Source organism: Rhinatrema bivittatum, chromosome 6, assembly GCF_901001135.1.
Source record: "Rhinatrema bivittatum chromosome 6, aRhiBiv1.1, whole genome shotgun sequence".
Taxonomy (NCBI): Eukaryota; Metazoa; Chordata; class Amphibia; order Gymnophiona; family Rhinatrematidae; genus Rhinatrema; species Rhinatrema bivittatum.
The window spans coordinates 264,344,218-264,367,202 of NC_042620.1; the positions used below are offsets into that span (position 1 = coordinate 264,344,218).

A 22,985-nucleotide genomic window follows, 5' to 3' on the forward strand; every position below is an offset into this window, starting at 1 on the left:
CGAAGCTCCGTGTTCTTCAGGAAGGGAAATGGTCTACCTATGACACACCGGAGTCTACAAAACCATTGCAGGAGAAACTCTCTTAAAGGCCTAATCTTTTACTGTTCCACATTTTTATTGGCTTTTGGATGGGGTTGGTGAAGGACCCTAGTCCCCGGTCACATTGTAGTGATCTCTCAGCAGGTTATAGACCTGAGCGGGTGTTCTCGATTCTATGGGGAGGGGGAGGGGGGGGATTTTACAGGTTTTGGGGATTTAGGGTACTCAAGGGTCAGGTTGTATATAATGATGTTTGCAATGGGAATGTTTCTTAACTTTGTGTGTGGCTTAGTATTGGCTGGGTATACGTTTGTGCCCCTTCTTGTTTACCTTATGGAGCGGAGGCGAGGCTGGGAGCCTCCAGTTCCTCTGTTTTTACTGTTTATTAACATGTTTCATGCTCCTAAACTTTGCTCTCATGGGAGGCCCATATAACATTGTTTCTTGGAATGTGGACGGCCTAGGTCATCCTATAAAAAGAAAAAAAGTGTTTCAACATTTAGCCCGCTTAAAAACCAGCATTGCTTGTCTGCAGGAAACGCACCTGAATGCCCTTGAAAGTGGGAAGCTGTGCAGGGAATGGGTCACTACTTGCCATTACGCCCCAGCTGTAGGGAAGAAAAAAGGTGTGGCAATTTTAATCCATAAGAATACCCCCTTTGTAACTGCTCAGGAGTTTGTGGACCCGGAAGGCAGGTACATTATTATCATTGGGGAATTGGAGGGGAAGCCCTTAACTATCTGTAACTTATATGCGCCTAATGATACTAGCACTGTATTTTTTTCATCCTTACTACAACTTCTCCTTGAACACCAGAAAGGTTCCTTAATCCTGACAGGTGACTTTAACTGTGTAGCGGATGCTCGAGTGGATAAATCTGCCATTCCCGCCAGTTTTAGAATGCCGAAGGAATCTGTTATTCAGTCCCTCTGTAAAAACCTGAACCTTCTGGATGTTTGGAGGGTATTGCACCCCGAAATCCGTGATTACACCCATGTGTCTCGTGCACATGACACGTTATCCAGGATTGATTATATCTTGGTTGACACTCAACTGTTCTCCAGACTTGGTGCAGCGGAGCTTGGCTCCATTGTGGTCTCAGATCATGCACCCGTGTGGGTGGAACTTTTCATTTCGGGGAGGGAGCGGACTAGCAATCTCTGGAGATTCCCTGGGCACATGTCCAATGATAAGGCCTTTCATACTTACTTACAAGAGAGATGGGATGATTTTTTGAAAAACAATCAGCAGCATGAGGCGGAGCCCCTGTTATTCTGGGAGGCGGGAAAGGCTGTTATTCGGGGCGATATCTTGGCTTATACAGCCCGGAAACGCAAACAGCTCTTAAGTTCTATCTTGCACTGGGAACAAGAGTTGAAACGTAAGAAGGAGGATTTAGCACTAGTCCCCTCCAAATCCAACAGGGAGGCCTATTGGGCTTGCCTAACCCACTTCAATTCATTACTGCAGGCCAGGGCACAGAGGCCTTGAAAACTTCAGAGCATGGTTTACACCGATATGGGAATAAAGCGGGGAGGCTACTGGCACGTCTGGTTGCTGTTAAGCGGAGAAAGACCTTTATTAGTAGTCTCAAAGCCAAAAATGGTCAGCTTATGACACAAACTTCTGAGATTTGTAAAATCCTTCAGGAGTTTTATTCGGAGCTTTACACAGATGATCGAGTGGGTGACTCTGTGGATGAAGAATCCTTTTTTCGGCACCTGGACTTACCCCAAGTGACCCCCTCTCAGCTGGACAGTTTAAATAAGCCCATCATGGCACAGGAAGTGCTCCAGGTTATTAAAACTAGTAAGGCCCACAAGGCTCCCGGCCCTGATGGTTTTTCCTCAGATTTCTACAAGATCCTGGGAGATCGGGTAGTGGGACCCTTGTGCCGATTTTATCAGGAGGCGGGTGTTCAGGGAGGATTTCCTTCTGAATTTAATAAAGCATATATTACGATCCTCCCCAAGCCCGGGAAGGACCTCTTGCAGGCAGCCTCCTATAGACCGATCTCCTTATTAAACTGTGATCTGAAGATCTATGCCCGTATTTTGGCGATGAGACTCGGTTCTGTTCTCCCCGACCTAATTTCCCCCTTTCAGACGGGGTTTGTAAAAGGCAGAAATCCCGGTGCAAATGTGATTAAACTGATTGCGGCTATTGAGGCTACTAGAAATTCTAGCTCTCACTCTCTGGCAATTGGCTTTGACTCTGAAAAAGCCTTTGATAGGGTGTCCTGGGCTTATATGTTTTCAGTGTTACGTAGATTTGGACTCCAAGGGGCTATTTTACAGGGGATCCAACTCCTATACAGCTCTCCTGAGTCATTCCTCCTAGTTAATGATTCCTTGTCCGGTGCCATCCCGATTCAGCGTGGTATGCGACAAGGTTGCCCTCTCTCTCCAATTTTGTATATCTTGTCCTTAGATCCCCTGTTATGTACCATAGGCGCTTCACCAGTAATACAAGGGTTTGGCTCCTCTGCCACCTCATTTAAGGTGGCGGCCTTCGCGGATGACATGCTTGTTTTTTTTAACTAACCCCGTTATAGCTTTGCCTGAGGTACTGAGAATTCAAACTGCCTTTGGCAAGTTTGCGGGCTTAAAAGTTAACGCTGAGAAATCAGAAGCCCTAGATATCACTGGCAGCTTGCAGACTTCATGGCCCGGATCCTTTCCCTTAAAATGGGTCTCCTCGGATTTAAAATATCTGGGAGTTAGAATTCCAGCAGACACGCAGAGACTTTATGCCCTTAATGTGGGTCCCTTAAAGACAAAATTATTAAAGCATCTCGATCAATGGCGTAGTCTTCCCCTCTCCCTTTCGGGGAAAGTCCAACTGTTGAAGATGATGGAGATCTCCCGCTGGATTTATTTGTTCCAAATGTTACCTATCTGGCTGAACCCTGGGGATCTATCTGACATAAACAAAGCCATCAGGGAATATATTTGGGGAGGCCGTAGAGCACGTATTTCATTGGACCGGCTTATGCAAGCCAAAGAGGCGGGGGGTCTTGGATGCCCAAATTTAGCCTTATATAATTATGCCTGTTTGATTCGCCACGTGCGGGATTGGCTTTTTGGATCCCGGTTTTTCTCGCCTCTGGCTTTTTATGAACAATGGGTGGCACCGTTATCCTTAAGCTCTATTTTACATGTTCCTGCTGATCTTATACCGCAACATCTTGTACAGAGTAAAATTATCTCTCCTATGCGGCGAGGGTGGAAGTTCATATGTGGACTATTAGGAATCCCTGCCCACAGCTCTGCTTACTTGCAAATTACAGGGTGCCCCTTATTTGCTCCGGGACTTGGTTCTTCTATGTTCGATACGTGGAAAAAAAATGGTCTGTCTAATATTACTCAATTTTTCAGCTCTGGTTCTGGATCGGCCCATCTCCTGAGTTTTCAAGATTTAAAGTCGCAATACTCCTTATCTAATAAAGATCACTACGGATTTCTACAAGTACGTCATTTCATCCAGGGGTTACTCCGGGATAACCCGTCTCTACCATGTGGACTTCCATTACGCAACCTGTTACTTGGTCTTAACGGTAAAAGGACTAGATGTGCGGAATACTACAAAGCGATGTTGGATCTCCTGCCCACTCAGTATCCTACTCGACTGGCATCCCGATGGAGTGCTGTTCTTCACACATCCCTCACGACTGATGAGCTTCAAAACTGTTTTGCGAAACTTCTTAAGGTTGTGGAGGATGTCTCTCTCAGGGATCAGCAATATAAAATCCTACACTTTGCTTTTTACTCCCAACAACAAGCCTTTTATATGCACCTGGTCTCTTCATCTGCCTGTTTGCGTTGTTCACATCCCCTGCCAGACCTTTTGCATAATCTCTGGTCTTGCTCTGCTATACAAGTTCTATGGACAGCAGTACAGAATGTCTTATCAAATATATGGAAAAAGCAAGTACCTCTAGCGCCGGAAATCTGGATTCTGGGTGCTTCTACAGATTCTATGGAGTGGTGTTCCCCGCATCAATCTTTACTTGTGGATAAGATGGCTTTAATGGCGAAGGCAACCATTTTGGCGTTATGGATTGAGCCTCACCCTGATTTCTTGTCACTTTGGACCAAGAAGCTTCATAACCTGATACATATGGAATATCTGACGGCTGTCTCTATGCTTTCCAAACAAAAAGCTAAGTTTCTTCAAATTTGGGGAGAGTATATTTCAACTCTTTCACCAGATCTTCAAACACAACTGTTACCTAGCCTAAAAGGAACCTCCCACGATACTTACCATTTTCAGTAACACCAAGTTCCTTGCCATTTTTTAGTCACCTCTACCATGCTCTAGCGGGACTGGTGACATTGGACTTATTTGGTCTGCCTTATATATAATATGCATATATTTGTACTACATAAGACTCTCCTAGTTCCGCCTGATCTATGGTTAAGGCAGTTTGTCCCTTGTATTTTACAGATATGCTACTGTGGTGATATGTTTCGTCTGACTCTTGATTGGTTGACATACCCTTGAGTACCAGGGGAAGGGTGGGAGGGTGGGAGGGGGGTGGAAAGGGGGGGGGAGGGTTTTTCTCAAATCTAGAAAATGCCTCAGATGCAGCCCATGAGCCTTCTGGTTGTTCTCCCGCTTGACCGGGTATACTATAACCGTAATGGGATACCTTGTATCTTTGCTGTCTATGAGATTATTGTTGTGGTAGAGACTATGGTTGAACTCTGGAAGATGTTGTTCACATGTTATTGCAATAAAAATTATGTTTCAAAAAAAAAAACAAACCCATGCATCTGGACTGATCTAGCAGGATGATAAGAAAGGGTATGTTTTTAACTTTATCTGCTCTTTTAACTATATTTAAGGTGAAAAAGAAGAAAAGGAAAATGGGATCTTAGGAGCAGATGCAGCAGGCAGTCATTGGGTGGTTGCCCCATGTTCTTAATATTAATGCAAATTTATACTGTAGCCAAAAGGTAAATCAAGGGAGCTTGCAAGAAAGACTATCCACAAACTCAACCGATGTGAGGAATCATAGTACCTCTTGATGTTCTTCATAACCTTGCCGCCTTTCACTGGTCTGTATTGTTTGCTGTGGTCATTGGTATGGTACAGTGGCCGAAAGAGAAATGTGGCAGCTGTATATGGAACAGCACTGAGGAATAGTGCCTGCAGCTGTTGGTCAGATTGCTGCTCCCCTCGCTCCTTACACATAACTATTACATTTGCTCCCCACTGTCCTCTCACCGGGTCACCCTAGCCAACTCATTCTTTCCAGAAGAAATTGTTACTCACTTCTTGCTCAGGGCTTTGATATCAGACCACCAGGATGTGTTCACAAGAGGTGCGTCTGTCCTCCTCTCCACAGCACCCCGCGGAGGCTCTTTCACAACAAAGATCAGCAACAGCACTGCCAATACACCAAAACCCGGAGTCACCTGCTCAAAAGGAGAAGCTGCCATTAGAAGAGAAGCAAACTGAGCAAACACTATCGTGAAGGAGCATCAGGAGAACAGAAGCACCTGGCAATGCAGAGGCTAACTCTGAGGCAATGTACACCGCAGCTAATCCATATATAGGGACCTTCATTTTCAGTTTTTATTTTAATTTTTCCTGGGGATTTCAATGTGATTAAAAAATATATCTATAGGTGGAAAAATGACCTTTTCCACCAACTTTTTTTTTCCTAATAAAGTAATTTTTTCCACTGATTTTTTTTTTTTTAATCGCATTGAATTTCCCAGGCAAAATAAAATAAAAAATGAAAACAAAGGTCCCTACCCATATGCCGTCTCAAGCAATCCCATGGTATGTCAAAGTGAGCCCATTAAGCAGTTCCCTGGTGCACCACAGCAACCCCATGCAGTGACCTGAAACAACTGCATGATGCACCCCTCTGAAATAATCCCACTGGTCAGCACAGCAGCTTCTGCACTAACCTAGAGCAGGATCATGGTGCATCATAACATTCCTTGCACCGACTTGAAACTATCCCAGGATGTACCACAGTAACCGGGGTGCCGACAAAAGATTCCTTCCCCTGCTCAGATGTAATCTTACATGATGCCTCACTTTGTGCCAGGCAGAGGAGTCAGAAACCAGGAGCAACTGTAAAGGGAAAGAGAAATATACTCACCCTTAATGCCCAGTGCCAGTCACCACCAGCAGCATTCTTCACTTGTGAACCCACAATATACCCCAGGCCACTGAAACCAAGCAGAAGTGGGGATGGAGAGAGAAGACGTCAAAAAGGACATGCAAATCATATTCACCTCAGTCGTGAGACCATGCACTTGTTGCCACCAAGCCGGGTTCTTCTCTGTGCTAGTCTCAGGGGGTTCCACATTTACTGCCACCTAGCAGAGCTTCCCCTAGTGCTACAGCCTCATGGCTTTCAGATTCGCTGCCACCAACGTGAGCTTTCCCCGGTGTTACAATCTCATGAGCTCCACTAAGCTAAGCTCTCCTCAGTACTACGGATGGGTTCCACTCACTGCTACCAAGCTAAGCTCTCCTCGCTATGACAGCCTCCTCATATATCTGCAGAGAGTTAGAGCAGTGGCCTGTTTCTTGCCATTCAGTCACCGACGCCTCACCTGCCCACAGGGATTGCAAAGTAGAAGATGGAAAGCATGCGGCTGCGCAGGTCCGAGACGAAGAGGTCAGCGATGATGGTGGGGGCAATGGTAGAATAACTAGCTTCACCCACACCCACCAGCCCCCGAGTCAGCAGGAGGAGCCAGAAGTGCTGCAGAGGTGGATGGATGGAGACAAACACACAAACAGGTCAAACCAACATCATCTCCAAGTTATAGAGTCCAAGCAGTATTAGAGGTGCAACCTCAAGACTCTCTCTCATGCATACACACACACCTCCCCAAGAAACAGTCACTGTAACTGTGACCCTTTACATCTCAGGCATGTTCCCAGGGGAGGGAAAGTTTAGCTTTTCCCAACACTACCAAAGACATGGTCCCACTTGATGTTAACCAAAGAAATACGAGGAGGCAAAACAAAATCTGCTGTTGACAGTTCACCAATTTAGTTGTGATCATATAGGCCAACAGCCCCAGCCTCTGTGTCATGAATACCACCCCCCCCCCCCCCATGATGTGATGAAGACCCTAACAGCAATGCAAAAGATCCTGAGTGATGTGCTGAAGTGCCATTACCTCCTTAGGTATGAAGGAACTGCAGAGCGTCACCACAGCCCAGAAGAAGATCCCACAGCACATTATGTACTTCCTGTTGTAGCGGTCTCCCAGATAGCCAAAAATGGGAGCAAGCACCATGTAACTGCATATAAATACTAAAGAGGAGGGACAGCACGATGGCAGGGGAAGGAGATGGATAAGAGAGGGAAAGGTAGGGAAAGATAAGGATCAGAGACAGAGGAAGTGGTTGGAAGGATTTGAGAAAAGGTGGAAGCAGAGGATGGGCGAGAGACAAGAAATCGGATGGGATGAAAAGAGTGAGAAAGGGAGTCAGTGAAATATCACAAGGAAAAAAAAAAAAAGAAATGAGTCTAATGTGCACTAGATTGTAACATATGACTAGAATGACGTTACCTGTCTGTAACAAACCGGAATCGCTGTCCTCAATACTAAAGAACTGTTCGATATCTGGCAGGACCCCTGCAGGGCACAGAAAGCAGCGAGGTTATGTTCTGTATGCAGTCTATGCCAAGCACTGCCTCATAATTACAGGACAGGCTCGGCAATGCTAAAGGTCCATGTTAGTTTCTTTTCCTCTCAGTCCAGACCAGAGACTTTCATGTTCTTCCCCAGTCTCTTCTGCCCTTCCACCCTTCAACTCATAAAACAATTCTGTTCAAACTTGAATTCTAGATCTCCCTCCTCTGTCTCCTGTTATTGCTGCACGGCCCCTTCCTCTCACCTGCCACTGTGAATCGGTCCATGTAGTTGAGCAGATTAACGAAGAAGAGAACGGCTACAATCACAACAGAGTGTATGAAGGAGATGCCAGTGACGATCTCAACCTGCGTCCGCTCTGTGTCCCCTTCTCCATCCCCTTGGGATCGAGGCATCCCATCATGCTCTCCGAGGTACGGCTCCCTTCCCACCTCTGCCTCTTTTGTGTCATCGGCCTGAGTGAGGAAGGGGGTTGTGTCACTGTGGACCTGGGGTCCCCGCCATGCTGCCATGCCGTCTTTAGGAGAGGTCTCTGAAGGCTACTGCACAGAGGCACAAGGCAGATGTCAAGGAGGGCACAGCAGCATCCAGTGGAATTACATATAACACTATCACACTCCCAGATATTGTTACTAATATAATACTGTTTTTCCTTGCATGCCATCTTATTGCTACAGATACTATTATTCTGTTCTGTCTTACATTATTCAAGCATGTAGTGGTCTATATTCAGTCAAAGTCCAGATAGCAAAATTAGACTGATAAACATAGTCAACAGTGCATCCACACTACTGAATATCTTAATTAGTTAGCCGGCTAACTTTAGGGCAGCTCTTTGACTCGATCAGATTTAGCTGGTTAAGTCATCCGGCTAAATCTGAATATTGGAGTTAGTTGGTTAACTTAGCCGACTAACTCAGCTCCTCCCAGTTACGCCCCTGGACTGCTCCTAACTTATTCTGCTAAATTCTAGCCCCCTAACTTATTAGCCGGCTAGAATTTAGCTGGATAAAGGCCAAATATAGCTGGGTAAGCCATTTAGACAGATAAAGGAAAATTGGTTCTTACCTGCTAATTTTTGTTCCTGAAGTACCACGGATCAATCCAGACGAGTGGGTTTATGCATCTCTATCAGCAGATGGAGGCAGAGAACAAATCTTTGAGGCACTGCTACATAACAGACAGTGCCACCTGCAGTCCCTCAGTATTGACTGTACCCAAGCCAAGATGTCTACCTTAAACCCCAATAAACCTTGGCCCCTGCAAACTAGGTCCCCTTGATTTAACACAAACATATATCAAACTATGTACACTTCTGATTATTCTGATTATATCATATGCCAGCTCAATCAACTTAACCAGAAGCGAGGAAGTCTTTTGACAGATGGGGGACAGGTCTCTGGACTGATCCGTGGTACTTCAGGAACTAAAATTAACAAATAAGAACCAATTTTTCTTTCTTGTTTGTACCCTGGATCAGTCCAGATGAATGGGATGTAACTAAGCTCCTCTATTCTGGGCAGGAACTCAAAAGACCCACTCGCAATACACTCTCCCCAAAAGTAGCCTCTTCTGGAGCCCATACATCTGAACGGTAATGTTTGGTAAAAAAGTGTGAAGAGAAGACTATGTTGCCACATGACAGATCTCCTATGGAGAAAGCAGTTGACACTCTGCCCACGAGGTCGCAAGCGCCCTAATGGAATGTGCTCGTAACTCCTCCGGCACCAACCGGCTCTTACAGATGTAAGTCGAAGCTATGGTCTCTTTTAACCAATGAGCAATAGTGCCCTTGGAAGCCTTATTTCCTTTCTTTGCTCCATGGAACAGGACAAACAGATGATCAGATCTCCAAATGGCATTCGTCACCTTGAGATATCTCAAAAGGATACAACGCACATCCAATAAATGAAGTTCCCTAGTCATCGAAGTATCGGCTGTCAATTTCGAAAAGGCCGGAAGCTCAACCACCTGATTAAGGTGAAAGGAGGACACTACCTTCGGCAAAAAGGAAGGAATCATGCGTAAAGAAACCCCATCCTCTGAAAAGCACAGGAAAGGGTCCCTACACGACAATGCTTGCAGCTCAGATATTCACCTAGGCCGAACAGATGGCCACCAGGAAAACAGTCTTCAGGGTTAAATCCTTCAATGACGCCCTCCACATTGGCTCGAAGGGAGGGCCACACAGCACCCAAAGAACCAAATTCAGATTCCATGCCGGACAGATCTTTCGCACTGGAAGATGCAGATGCTTTGCCCCTTTTAGGAAACGAGCCACATTCAGATGAGACGCCAGCAGTTTTCCCTGAATCCTACCATGTAGGAAACCCAAAGTTGCTACCTGGACCCGAAGGGAATTATAGGCTAACCTATTAGCCAACCCACTTTGAAAGAAAGCCAAGATCTGCGGGATGTCCACATTTAAGGGCTGCACCCTGTTCTGCAAACATCAGGATTCAAAACTCTCCACACCCGGACATAAGCCATTGAAGTGGAAGGTCTCCTCGCCTGAAGCAAAGTTGCAATCCCCAGCTCCGAATATCCCTTCAAAAGGAGCTGCTGCCTCTCAAAACCCAAGCTGCTAGACAGAAGCGAGTCTCTCGTTCTGAAAATACAGGTCCCTGCCAAAGCAATCTTGAGAGATGAGCCAAGCAAACAGGCACGTCCACCGCTAGACGCAGAAGGTCCGTAAACCATGGCTGATGCAGCCACTCGGGCGCCACCACAATCACTCTGCCCAGATGAAGCTCGATGCACCTCAGCACCCGACCTACGAGGAAACACGTACAGCAAGGTGTGTTGGCCACGGTTGAACGAGAGCGTTGATGCCCTCCGATCAGACCACCCATCTGTGACTGAAAAAGTGATCTTTTTTCGCATTTGCTGGAGTCGCCATGAGGACTATCACTGCCCCACCTTACTTGCAGCAAGGCGAAGGCTTCCACCAACAACTCCCACTCCCCTGTATCCAGACGCTGTCTGCTGAGGAAGTCCACCTATACATTGTTCATTCCAGCCACATGAGAAGCATCTAGTTTCACCAGATGTTTCTCCACCCACAGAAACAGCTCCAGCGCCTCCAGCACCACCAGATAACTCTTCGTTCCACCTTGACGATTGATGTACACTACTGTTGTCACATTGTCTGAGAATACTCGCACCAACTTGTCCCGAACGAGCAGAAGAAACGCCAACAAGGCCTTGTGCACAGCCCTGGTATCCAGACGAATGATCGATCAAGCAGCCTCCTCCAGTGACCACCGACCCTGGGCTGATTTTCCTTGACAAATCGCCCCCCATCCAGAGAGGATGGCATCCGTGGTCACCAGTACCCAGTCAGGTATTTCCAGATCCATTCCCTCCTCCAAATTGTGCCGAAACAGCCACCACAAGACTGGACCTGGCATCCTCCAGCAACAGTAAAGGAAGCTGAAATTCCTCAGACAGAAGATTCCAAAGGGATAACAGAGCACCCCTGCAGAGGACCATGTGAGCAAAAGCCCATGATACTAAATCCAGCGTAGAAGCCATGGACCCCAGGACCTGCAAGTAATCCCAGACCTTGGACACTGGCAGGCTCAGCAACTGAAGAATCTGACTGCAGCTTGAGGACTCTCTCTGAAGTCAGAACACTTTCCCCATCCGTGTATCGAAGCATGCACCCAGATACTCCAAGGACTGGGTCGGCTTCACAAGACTCTTTGCAAGGTTCATCACCCAGCCCAATATCACCAGAAAGCTAAGTACATGCTAGACTAAGCAACCTCACTCTACCTCCGACTTTGCTCATATCAGCCAATCATCCAAGTACAGGTGGACTAGGACACCCTCCTTCCTGAGTGCCGCCTCCACTACCACCATCACCTTTGTGAATGTATGTGGTGCCGTCGCCAACCCAAAGGGAAGAGCTCGAAACTGGAAATGTTCTCCCAGAACCATGAACCTCAGGAATCTCTGATGTTTGGGCTGAATGGGGATACAAAAACAGGCCTCTAACAAGTCCAAGGTCGCTAGAAACTCCCCTTTGCGCATCGCTGCTATCACTGTGCGCAGCATCTCCATCCAAAAACGCGGCACCCGGAGGGCAGCATTGACCTTCTGCAGATTGTGAATGGGCCAAAAAGTTCCCTCTTTCTTTGGCACAACAAAATACATGGAATACCTGCCCCCTCTCCTGAGGCGGCACAGAATCAATGACGCGAAAAAGCTGAAACCGCTGAATTGTGTCCCGTACGACCTCTCATTTGCACAGAGAAACACAGCGGGAGATTACAAAGGCATCCCTGAACGGCCGAGAAAATTCTAAGGCATACCGTTTCTTATCACCTCCAGGACTCACCGGCTCGACGTAATTCTGGTCTACTCCTCGTAAAAGAGAGATAGCCTTCCTCCGATAACTTCCAGGAAGGACCAACACACCTTCATTGCCCAATTTTGTTTCTGCTCTGTCCTTGGTATCCACCATTCCTCGGGGATCTGCACTGATTCCGAAAGGGCTGCTGTCTGCCCGAACTCTGTTTCTGTGATGCTGGTGCAGGGGTCCTCCCCAAAATTTCCTAGCCTCTTGAAAATGGGCTCGCCGCAGAGGACCCTTCCTGTCCTCAGTTAGTTTATTGCCTTTCGACTGTCCCAACTGCTTCATGAGCTGCTCCAAATCCTCCCCAAAGAGGAACTTCCCCTGAAGGGGAGGTTTGACAGCTGGGCTTTAGACCACACGTCCGCTGACCAATTTCGCAGCCACAGGAGCCTTCACGCAGCCACAGCGAAACCATACTCCTGGCGGCAGTCTGGATCATGTCATACAGAGCATCGGTCACATAGGCTACCCCCACCTCTAAACGGGCTGCCTGCGCTGCATCATATGCCGTTCCTAAACGCTTGTCATGTGCCTTCTGCATCAGATTTCCACATATCACTGCCTGAAGGGTCAAAGTTCAGACTTCAAAGAGCCGAGTAGGATCGCCAGCATCCTATCCTGGACATCCTTGAGTGCCGCCGCTCCCACTACTGGAATGGTCGCCTTTTTGGAAACTGCCGACACGGCTGCATCCACCTTGGGAATTCCTCACAATTCCAAGGTCTGTTCCAGCAAGGATATAGTTTCCCTATAGCTCTAAAGACCTTCAGGCCCGCCTCGGGAGATTCCCACTCCCGGTCCACCAACTTTTTCACCTGCTTCAGCAAAAGGAAAATGGTGGGGGCCCCCGCAATCCCTCCAGGAGCGGACTCACCCCTTCCTTGTTCATGTCTTCCTGGGCAGCTTTAATCCCAAGCTCCTCCAGCACTCTGGGGAATCAATGGACCCAGGTTCTCCCTCCGGAATAGCCGAACCACTTGCAAGTCAAGTCTATCTGCGACTGGAACCACATGCGAGTCCTGAGCATCCAGATCCTGCATGTGATCCCCCAAAGTATCCAATGGATCCCGATCCAGGTCCTGGTTCAGTTCTCCCAGGGCACCAACAGGGTCTTTGTCTGGTCCCACCAGACCCTCTTGAAACTGATCAGGATCATCTAGGCTATCCAATGAATTTTCCTCCTCCGGGACTTGTCCAAGTCCCAGCATATACAGGAACCCTCCTGACTCCACTGGTCCTCTAGCCTTTTTAGCTGTCCGGGACATCTTTGGCAAGAGTCTCTTTGCCCCTAACTCCTTTCTGGCTAAATAAGCCTTATGAAGGAGAAGTACAAAACCCGTGGAAAACACCTCTGGGTCCAAGAAAAAAAAAAAAAAAAGAGTCTCTATCCGCTCTCTCACGAGACACTCCCTATCCCCTGCCAACAGCAGGGTCATTTCCCACAGACAACAGTAGGGGAGGGGAGTCCCAGGACTCAGAAATGGCAGCCTGCATTTCAGCCATGTGCTGACAAAATGGCCGCCAGCTCCTCTGAACTCTCCAAGAGCCTCCAGAGCCGTCCCAGCCGCCTGCACCTTCTCGCCACTCCTTGGGGGTCCAGACGAGGTCCCAGCCTCCCCCCCAGAGGCACATTCGCAGCAAAATGAGGCGGTTGGGTCTGCACATATGGTCAGGCCTAAAAATAAACAGTGCCCACACAAACATTCCCATTGTTGTCGGGTGCTGAAATTCAGCACTCACCCGACCCTGACAAAGGCAGTCAATTTGGCCTGCTCCCTCTTGCCTGCCTCTCGGTAGGAAAACAAACACTTACCAGCTCCTCAGCCCTGCACAGAGCCCGCTGCTGCTGATCTCCCCGTTTCAACTCTTTATTTTTTTTTTTATTAATATTAAAGACAGTCCACAAATAAAAAGGGGAAAGAACTACTCCCCTCTTCTGGAGATAGGAGGCTGAGGAGTCAGGCCCACTGAGGGAGTGAAGGGAACCAGGACCCCTGGCTACCTACCCACCCCTGTCAAAAAGGGCTGAGTCTGGACAGGGACCATTAACCCTCTACTCGCCCAGCTCCACTGGAGGGATGGCCTTCAAAGGAACGTAACACCTCGGGGAGCCAAATCCTCCTCTGATCTGATCTTTTTCTCCAAACAACTCCAGACTGCAGGTTTGCACCTCTACCATCTGCCGGAGATTAATGGAGATAATGTCTCTGATGTCCAGGTGGGCGCCCACCGCAGCACCAGTGATCATCAAACAGTATGGTTTAATATCACAAAAAGGATACGAAAAGAAGAACACGGACCCAAGTTTTGCAGTTCCAAAACAGACTTTGATGAAATGGGGGAAGTCCCTGGAGGAAGAACTAGTGGGCTGGGAGAACGAGATGTGGAACAACAATGGACCAAACTAAAAGGAGCAATTACCAAGGCAACTAAACTATATCAGGCCGATACAGTACGGTGCACGCCAACGGAGCGCACTGTTAGCCTGCTCTTGGACGCGCGTTTTCCCTTACCCCTTATTCAGTAAGGGGAGGAAAACGCGCGTCCAACCCGCGGCACCTAATAGCGCCCTCAACATGCAAAGGTCGGCGCTAATTTCTTCCGGCACTGGGAAAGTGCACAGAAAAGCATTAAAAACTGCTTTTCTGAGTCCAAGGAGATCCAAGATGGCGTCGGACTGAAAGGACGCGAACGGAGCTCCGGGGTTTTTGCCTTGCATATTTTTGCCTTATTGCCTTCCTATTTGGAACAATGCCTCACACTAAGAGGAAAGGCAGACTTAGGGAAGTTGCCTCAGCGAGCCCTAGCCTGCCGAGTTCGCAGACCTTAATCCCGGACTTGTTTGCTCAGGCAGCCAGACCTCCAGAGAGTCCCGCGCTTGCGGCAGCGGGTGAGCAGCCGTTGTCGCTTGCGGGCGAAATAACGCTAAGTCCTGGAGCACCGCTGACTCCCTCCCCCCCTGCAAGGACACAGCCTGATAACGCTGAGCTCTCTCAACAACGGATGTCGTTAGAGGAGGTGAGCTCGTCTGAGGTGCGTTTTTCGAAGGAGATCGTGGTCCCTGCGATAGAGGGTGGTGCAATGGCGTCCACCCCGTTGGGAGGAGGGCAATCCCCCGAGAGCCAGAGAATGGACAGAGGAGGGGGATCTATCCTGGAGATACCACCCGAGATGTCCAGAGGTATGGATGAAATTAATATCGTTATTCAACCGGCACCCTTTCCAGTCTTAAAACCGTTGGAAAGGCCTCAAAACATTACCCTAGAATCTTTGTGGCTTGCAATATCGACATTACAAACCTCATTAATGACAATTTCGGAAGGATTCAAGGTAACTCAAGACTCAATATCTAATGTGAAAAAGATTATGGTTGGTCAAACTGAGAGAATAACTTATATTGAAGGGAAAGTAAAGAAAGTAGAGGAAGTCCAAAACTCTATAATTAAAGGAAAAATAAATATGAACAGAAGAATGGAGATGTTTGAGAACGAACTGAGAAATACAAATATCAGAATTATAAATTTCCCGAAGTGTAAACTGATTTCTGCCAAGGAGCAATTTAAAAGTTACCTCAAAGACATTATGAAAATGTCTAATGAAGATATGCCTGTTATAAATAAAGCTTATTTTGTGTCAGCATTTAAAACAAGCATAGAAAATCAGATGGAAACTGAAGAAGTACGATTGAATATTACAGAGTTTTTGGAGACCTCACAACAATATCAAGTTGAAGGAAGAGGTACCTTGTTGGTTAAACTTATGTCTTCAATGGACAGAGATATAGTAATGAAAAAATTTCTTCAACACAGGTCAGAGTTATATCTAGATCAAAAAATGTGGATGTACCCTGATGTTTCGAAAGAAACTCAGAGGAAAAGGAAGAAATTTTTGTCTTTGTTGCCCCAAGCAAGATCACATGGAGCTCAAATAATATTGAGATTTCCCTGTAAATGTGTGATGAGAGTGGAAGGTCAGAGATATATTTTTTATGATCCTGACCAGCTGGGAAATTTTCTACAAACACACCACTGGACCTTGGACACAGGATAAATTTGATTCAGCTGTAGAATATAGTGCAGCCTAACTTTCAGTAGTTTATGAGAATATTGTTTGGTTAATATTGCTCTAAATTTAAAAATGGATCTCCTCTTACTAGTATAAAAGTAAAAAACAGCAATATATATATATTATCTCCACTGTTTAGTTAATATGCCTTTTTGGATTTGTATTTTACTGAAAGTAGAATTGGTATGGAGGAAAATGTCTATCTTACTTTACATGTTTAAGATTACTGTATTACTTGACATTTATTGTGAAATGTTTGAATAATTTGAAAATCTAATAAAAACAAAATTAAAAAAAAAAAACAAAAACAAAAAACTGCTTTTCTGTGCACCCTCCGACTTAATATCATAGCGATATTAAGTCGGAGGTCCCGAAGAGTAAAAAAAGTAAAAAAAAAAAAAAATAAAATTTGAATTCGGCCCATGGCTGTCGGGCCGAAAACCGGACGCTCAATTTTGCCGGCGTCCGGTTTCCGAGCCCGTGGATGTCAGCAGGCTCGAGAACCGATGCCGGCAAAATTGAGCGTTGGCTGTCAAACCCACTAACAGCCGCCACTCCTGTCCAAAAAGAGGCGCTAGGGACGCGCTAGTGTCCCTAGCGCCTCTTTTTACCGCCGGGCCTAATTTAAATAAATTAACTTACTGTATCGCCCGCTCTCCCGCGTTTTTTACTGTATCAGCCCGTATGTTAGAAAAGTAAAGAGAAGCAAAAGAAAGATTTAATCTATCTGGTTCTCAAAGGAGGTGGCTGACAAAATAAAGGCTAAAAAAACAGCGTTCAAGAAATATAAAGGATCCCAAAGGGAGGAGCACAAAGAAGAATATCTGGTAGAACTGAGGGAGATAAAGAAAGTAATCAAGACAGCAAAAAGTCAAGCGGAAAAAAGGATTGCCAAAGAGGTAAAGAGAGGTAAAAACATTTTTCAGATACATCAGTGACAGGAGAAAAGTTCAAAGTGGTATAGTGAAATTGAAAGGTAAAAAGGATCAATGTGTGGAGAGAGACGAAGAAATGGCAGAAATATTAAACGAATACTTCAGTTCTGTGTTCACTAAAGAGGACCCTGGAGAAGGACCGTCGCTAGTTAACAAGAAACTGGAGGGGAGTGAAGTAGATGTAACTCCATTTACAGTAGAGACTGTATGGGAAGAGCTGTGGAAACTGAAAGCAGATAAAGCCATGGGGCCTGATGAGGTTCATCCCAGGATACTGAGGGAGCTCAGAGATGTGCTGGCGGGTCCACTGTGTGACCTGTTCAATAGATCCCTACAAACAGGAGTGGTGCTGCTTCACAAGAGTGGAAACAGAGAAGAGGCTGGTAACTACAGACCGGTTAGCCTCACCTCGGTGGTGGGAAAAGTAATGGAGTCGCTGTTGAAAGAAAATAGTGAACTATCTATAGTCGGAAGAATTGCTGGACCAGAGGCAGCATGGACTCACAAGGGGAAGATCCTGTCAGACAAATCTGATTGAGTTTTTGACTGGGTAACCAAGGAAGAGCGCTCGATGTCATCTACTTGGACTTCAGCAAAGCTTTTGATATGGTTCCACACAGGAGACTGGTGAATAAAATGAGAAGCTTAGGAGTGAGTGCCGAGGTGGTGGCCTGGATTGCAAACTGGTTGATGGACAGAAGACAATGTGTGATGGTAAATGGAACTTACTCTGAAGAGAGAGCGGTGTTGAGTGGAGTGCCGCAAGGGTCGGTGTTGGGACCGGTCCTGTTCAATATCTTTGTGAGCGACATTGCGGACAGGATAGAAGGTAAGGTATGTCTTTTTGCGGATGACACTAAGATCTGCAACAGAGTGGACACGCCGGAAGGAGTGGAGAGAATGAGACGGGATTTAAGGAAACTGGAAGAGTGGTCGAAGATATGGCAGCTGAGATTCAATGCCAAGAAGTGCAGAGTCATGCATATGGGGTATGGAAATCTGAAAGGACTGTATTCGATGGGGAAAAAAGGGCTGATGTGCATGGAGCAGGAGAGAGACCTTGGGGTGATAGTGTCTAATGATCTGAAGTCGGCGAAACAATGTGAGAAGCCAGAACAATGCTGGGCTGCATAGAGAGAGGAATATCGAGTAAGAAAAGGGAAGTGATTATCCCCTTGTACAGGTCCTTGGTGAGGCCTCACCTGGAGTACTGTGTTCAGTTCTGGAGACCATATTTCCGAAGGGACAGAGCCAGGATGAGGGCGGTCCAGAGAAGGGCAACCAAAAAGGTGGATGGTCTTCATTGAATGACTTATGAGGAGAGATTGAAGAATCTAAATATGTACACCCTGGAGGAAAGGAGGAGCAGGGGTGATATGATTCAAACTTTCAGATACTTGAAAGGTTTTAATGATCCAAAGACAACAACAAACCTTTTCCGTTGCAAAAAAATCAGCAGAACCAGGGGTCACGATTTAAAACTCCAGGGAGGAAGACTCAGAACCAATGTCAGGAAGTATTTCTTCACGGAGAGGGTGGTGGATGTCTGGAACACCCTTTTGGAGGAAGTGGTGAAGACCAAAACTGTGAAGGATTTCAAAGGGGCGTGGGATAAATACTGTGGATCCATAAAGTCTAGAGGATGTGAATGAAGAGAAGAGGTATGGGGGTGGCTTGCGGGAATGACGGCTACTACCTGGAGATTAATATCCTTATTCAATAAACATACACTCTGTTAATGTCCTTATTCAATAAACATGCATACGCTTAATGTGACTCCAACATTGCTCTATGGTTCAATGGCAAGAAGAAATGTGGAAAAAAGGATTTGCATCCACAAAAAAGCAGGGGAGTAGCTTGCTTGTTACGGTGGTTACTACCCCAAACCAAATAAGCCTGATACTTCACTTTCAATGCATTTCCAGCATAGCTCTCTGCTTCAATGGCAGGGGGAATGAAGAAAAGATGATTTATATTCAGACAACTACCAACAAGGACTAAATTGCACAGGCTGGGTAAACAAGCGTGGGAGTAGCTTGCTTATTATGGCGGTTACTACCCCAAACCAATTAGCTAGATACTTCACTTAGATGCAGGTCAAGCACTGCTATCTACATCGATGGCGGAGGTGGAAGGGAAATAGAGCCAAAAAGTTACTTAAAAGGGACAAGAGTAACATAAGTATGAAAAAATAAGTGTGAAAGCTTACTGGGCAGACATTTGGTCTTCTTCTGCATTCATTTCTGTTTCTATATGAAACAGAGAAATACTGAGGGACTGCAGGTGGCACTGTCTGTTATGAAGCAGTGCCTCAAAGTTTTGTTCTCTGCCTCCATCTGCTGGTAGGGATGTATAAACCCACTCGTCTGGACTGATCCGGGATACAAACAGGAATTATTATGTTATCCATCTAAATGGCTTTTGAATATGGACCTTGTAATATTTCTCCTCGACTCATGGACTATTATTACTACTATAGATAATATTATTCTCTCTCCAAGAAATATTATAATTGCAACTGTTACAAATACTGTCCCTGATTACTATCATTACAAATACTATTTTCTTTTGATTTCTCTCCCTGGAACTATTACTATTATCAAAGCTTATGCTATTCTCTCTCTTTTCCAGATATTATTATTACTACTACTACTACTACTACAGTCTCACCTCTGCCAGGCAAAATCTATGTTATTATTATAACTAATGGGCGCAAGCATACATAAAGGGCGGAGTTAAAGGCACACACATTTAGGTTAATCACAGCAGAAGAATGTGCGGCAATCAATTAAACTGGACAATAGCACTCGAATGAAGCATAAACAATTTAATAAGTGCACACACCAATAGTGCACAAAATTTAAATACTAAACGTAAATACATAGTTATACAAAGCCCCGACACAGCCGTGTTTCGCGTCAGGCTGCGTCAGAGGGATGAATTCCAAAGTTCTTAAGAGAGATAAGGGTGAAGCTCTGGTTGCAGCGAGAATCGCTGAATGTCAAACACTTCATACATGGAGTCCCAAAATGTTTTATTCAGTAGCAAGCGTCTGAAAAATAAATTGAGTCCACCGGGGACATCGCGACAGGTTGTGGAAACTTCAAAGAATGGACCCGAAGGTCTCAAGCGCATATAATTCTGCGAGATGAAAGCGCGGGTTGGAGACAAGCTTCTCACTCTGTGTTTGTGCCCAACATAATAGAAAGCAAATTTACTTGAGGAGTTTGTCAATAGTGTAATCGCGATTACACTATTGACAACCTCCTCAAGTAAATTTGACATTCAGCGATTCTCACTGCAACCAGAGCTTCACCCTTATCTTTCTTAAGAACTTTGGAATTCATCCCCCTGACGCAGCCTGACGCGAAACACGGCCGTGTCGGGGCTTTGTATAACTACGTATTTACGTTTAGTATTTAAATTTTGTGCACTATTGGTGTGTGCACTTATTAAATTGTTTATGCTTCATTCGAGTGCTATTGTCCAGTTTAATTGATTGCCGCACATTCTTCTGCTGTGATTATTATAACTAATACTGTTTCTCTCTCTTAGATGATATTTTTCTTATAGTTAATATTGTCTCTCTTCCAAACAGTGCCACCTCTTTTCCATGTGACATTTATATGTAACAGGTGATATTATTACTACAGGTAGTTTGGTCTCTTCACTAGTATAGATCACTATCATTTCAGATGTTATTATTCCATATTGCTTGGGAAATATTTCAGATTATACAGTTTTGCATCTCCCATATAACAATAATAAATCTCATGCTATTTGCTTTCTCCCAGTGGATATTATTATTGCAGATAACTCCCTTCACACTGTTCCCAAGTGATATTACTACAATATTGTTGTCTTTCTCCCAGGGGATATTACTACCATTATAGATTATTATTACAGATTACACTAATCTCATCTCTCCCGGGTGATATTCTCTATCACAGCTAACCAAATTCTCTCTTCTAGAAGATATTATTGCATATAATACGGTTACTTATTACTGTTGTAACAGTTTAAAATAATAATAATAAATACTTAATTACCTGGCCCTGCCACAGCCAGAGAGAGGCAGATAGCGCCAGCAAGTGAAAGGCTGCTTGCTGCACACGCAGCTGCAGCCGAGTCTGAGGCTGAGCAGAATCGCTGCCTCCCGACGCTACCGTAAAAGGACCGGACAGCGACGGTAGCCACTGCCGGGAGCAATTTCGCCGGCTCCCGCGGCCTTCCTGCTACTGTGAGGAGCGCGCGGCGATGATGTCATCGGCCACCGCCCACCCGGAAGTGGTGACCGGGAGGCAGCAACGATGACTTCATCGGCATCGGAAGAGCTCTGGGCGACCGGATAAGGCTGGAAATACAAATAAACACCAGAAGGGAAGATGCCCCACTGGAAAGAGACTCACCTGCAACAAAAAGTTGAAACTACTGTTCCGTGCTGGGGATGAGCAAGCTGTGGCACCGCTAGGCTAGGCCGTGCTATTTACTGTTGCACATGGATGTGATGTTAGTGAAGAAAAAGTGGAAGAACAGTAAGGAAGTGACAGGGTTTGCTGTTAGGGAAGAATTGGGGGGCATTTTATTGATTTTTAAAAAAATCTTTATTTATAAACATTTCGGCATACAAAATAAAGTATACAGATACAGAACAGTAGGTACCATACAAATAAGCATTAATCAGAGTGCTGGTAGTAAATATCCCAAATCAAGTGGTATTTAAACATTTGACCCTTCAAAGCATATCGAAGCTGTTTTGATTTTTATTAGTGTAAAAGCGATCGTAGACAGTTTCCTCCACAGTTTTGTCATTATTCTGCAGCAAGTGTTAGTAGATTTTTCAAAATTCTGTGGCAATTTACATATATTTGCAATATAAATAATGTATTTTTACTTTATAAAAAAGTAAAGTTGTTTTCTGACATTTCTATGTCTAGTTTATTTGGGTGTTTATTAGAAGAAAATGGATCTTAGTGATTAGGGCTAGGGAGGAAGGAGGGGAAAAGATCTGGGAATGGGGAGAGAGGAGCTCTCAGAAGACGAAAATTGGATCTCAGAGGAGGGAAATGAAGAAGGAAAGTTAGGGAGGAAGGGAGAAGGTATGGAGGAGGATAAATGCACAGAGGGAGGAAAGAATGGGGAAATCAGAGGATAAAGAAAAAGAATGAGGGGAGGGATCAAGTATGGGGAGGAGTTAATGGAGTATTGTGGATGGGAGTGGAAGAAGAGGGAAGATCAGGATGAAGGAGACCTGGGAATGGGTGTGGAGAAGAAGGAGGGACGATTAGGGTGGGGTGGAAAAGGAAGGAAGCCATAGCCTCCTAATCACACCCCCATCCCCTCTTACCCTTACCCCTCACCCTCCAACAATGGAGGTAATACATTTGCCATAACAACTTACTAGACTAACAAATTATGATGTCACCCAGGGAACAGCAACACACATTTCTTCCACTGCTAGACACTTTGTAAAGTAACAAAACCCTGCAAAAAAGACACTCTGATCCTATATAGTAAACCTAGTGCACCATAAAAGCATAAACTCCCAGGACTCAAAAAAAACCCAACCCTCAACCCTACCTATGGAAAGGCAGCACTGCAGATATTCCACTGGACCCTAGAATACCAATAAACCTCTGAGTGGAGAAACAGAACAAACTGGACTGCTACAGATCCTTACATAGGAACTACATGCTAGCAGAATCCCTCACCTTAGTCACACATGCAGAACATGGACAGACCCCTCACCTAACACAGAGTAAGGAAGCACAAACTAGAAACAGAAACATGCAGACAAAATCTGAAATGGAAACCCTAAGAAGTCAGATTTTGTGAGCAGTGCAATACAGTAGAAAGAGAAAGAGTAATGCATGTCTTCCTTTATTTTGCAAAATATAAAAACAGAAGAGATGCCCATTTCCCAAAGCTGACATATTTCAATGCATACAAAG

General features: G+C 45.5%; 1 protein-coding gene across 1 annotated transcript in view; it reads right to left on the reverse strand.

Moving 5' to 3' along the window:
* Positions 1 to 21,327, reverse strand: part of SPNS1 (sphingolipid transporter 1 (putative)) — a 57,022-nt gene extending 35,695 nt beyond the window's left edge. The window contains exons 1-7 of the mRNA XM_029607088.1: positions 21,084 to 21,327; positions 7,919 to 8,216; positions 7,591 to 7,656; positions 7,195 to 7,331; positions 6,619 to 6,770; positions 6,159 to 6,228; positions 5,318 to 5,460 (exon numbers count right to left, since the gene is read on the reverse strand). Coding sequence (XP_029462948.1) covers positions 5,318 to 5,460; positions 6,159 to 6,228; positions 6,619 to 6,770; positions 7,195 to 7,331; positions 7,591 to 7,656; positions 7,919 to 8,186 — 836 coding nt within the window. The 5' untranslated portion in view covers positions 8,187 to 8,216; positions 21,084 to 21,327. The remainder of the gene's footprint in view (positions 1 to 5,317; positions 5,461 to 6,158; positions 6,229 to 6,618; positions 6,771 to 7,194; positions 7,332 to 7,590; positions 7,657 to 7,918; positions 8,217 to 21,083) is intronic.
* Between the last annotated feature and the right edge of the window lie 1,658 nt (positions 21,328 to 22,985).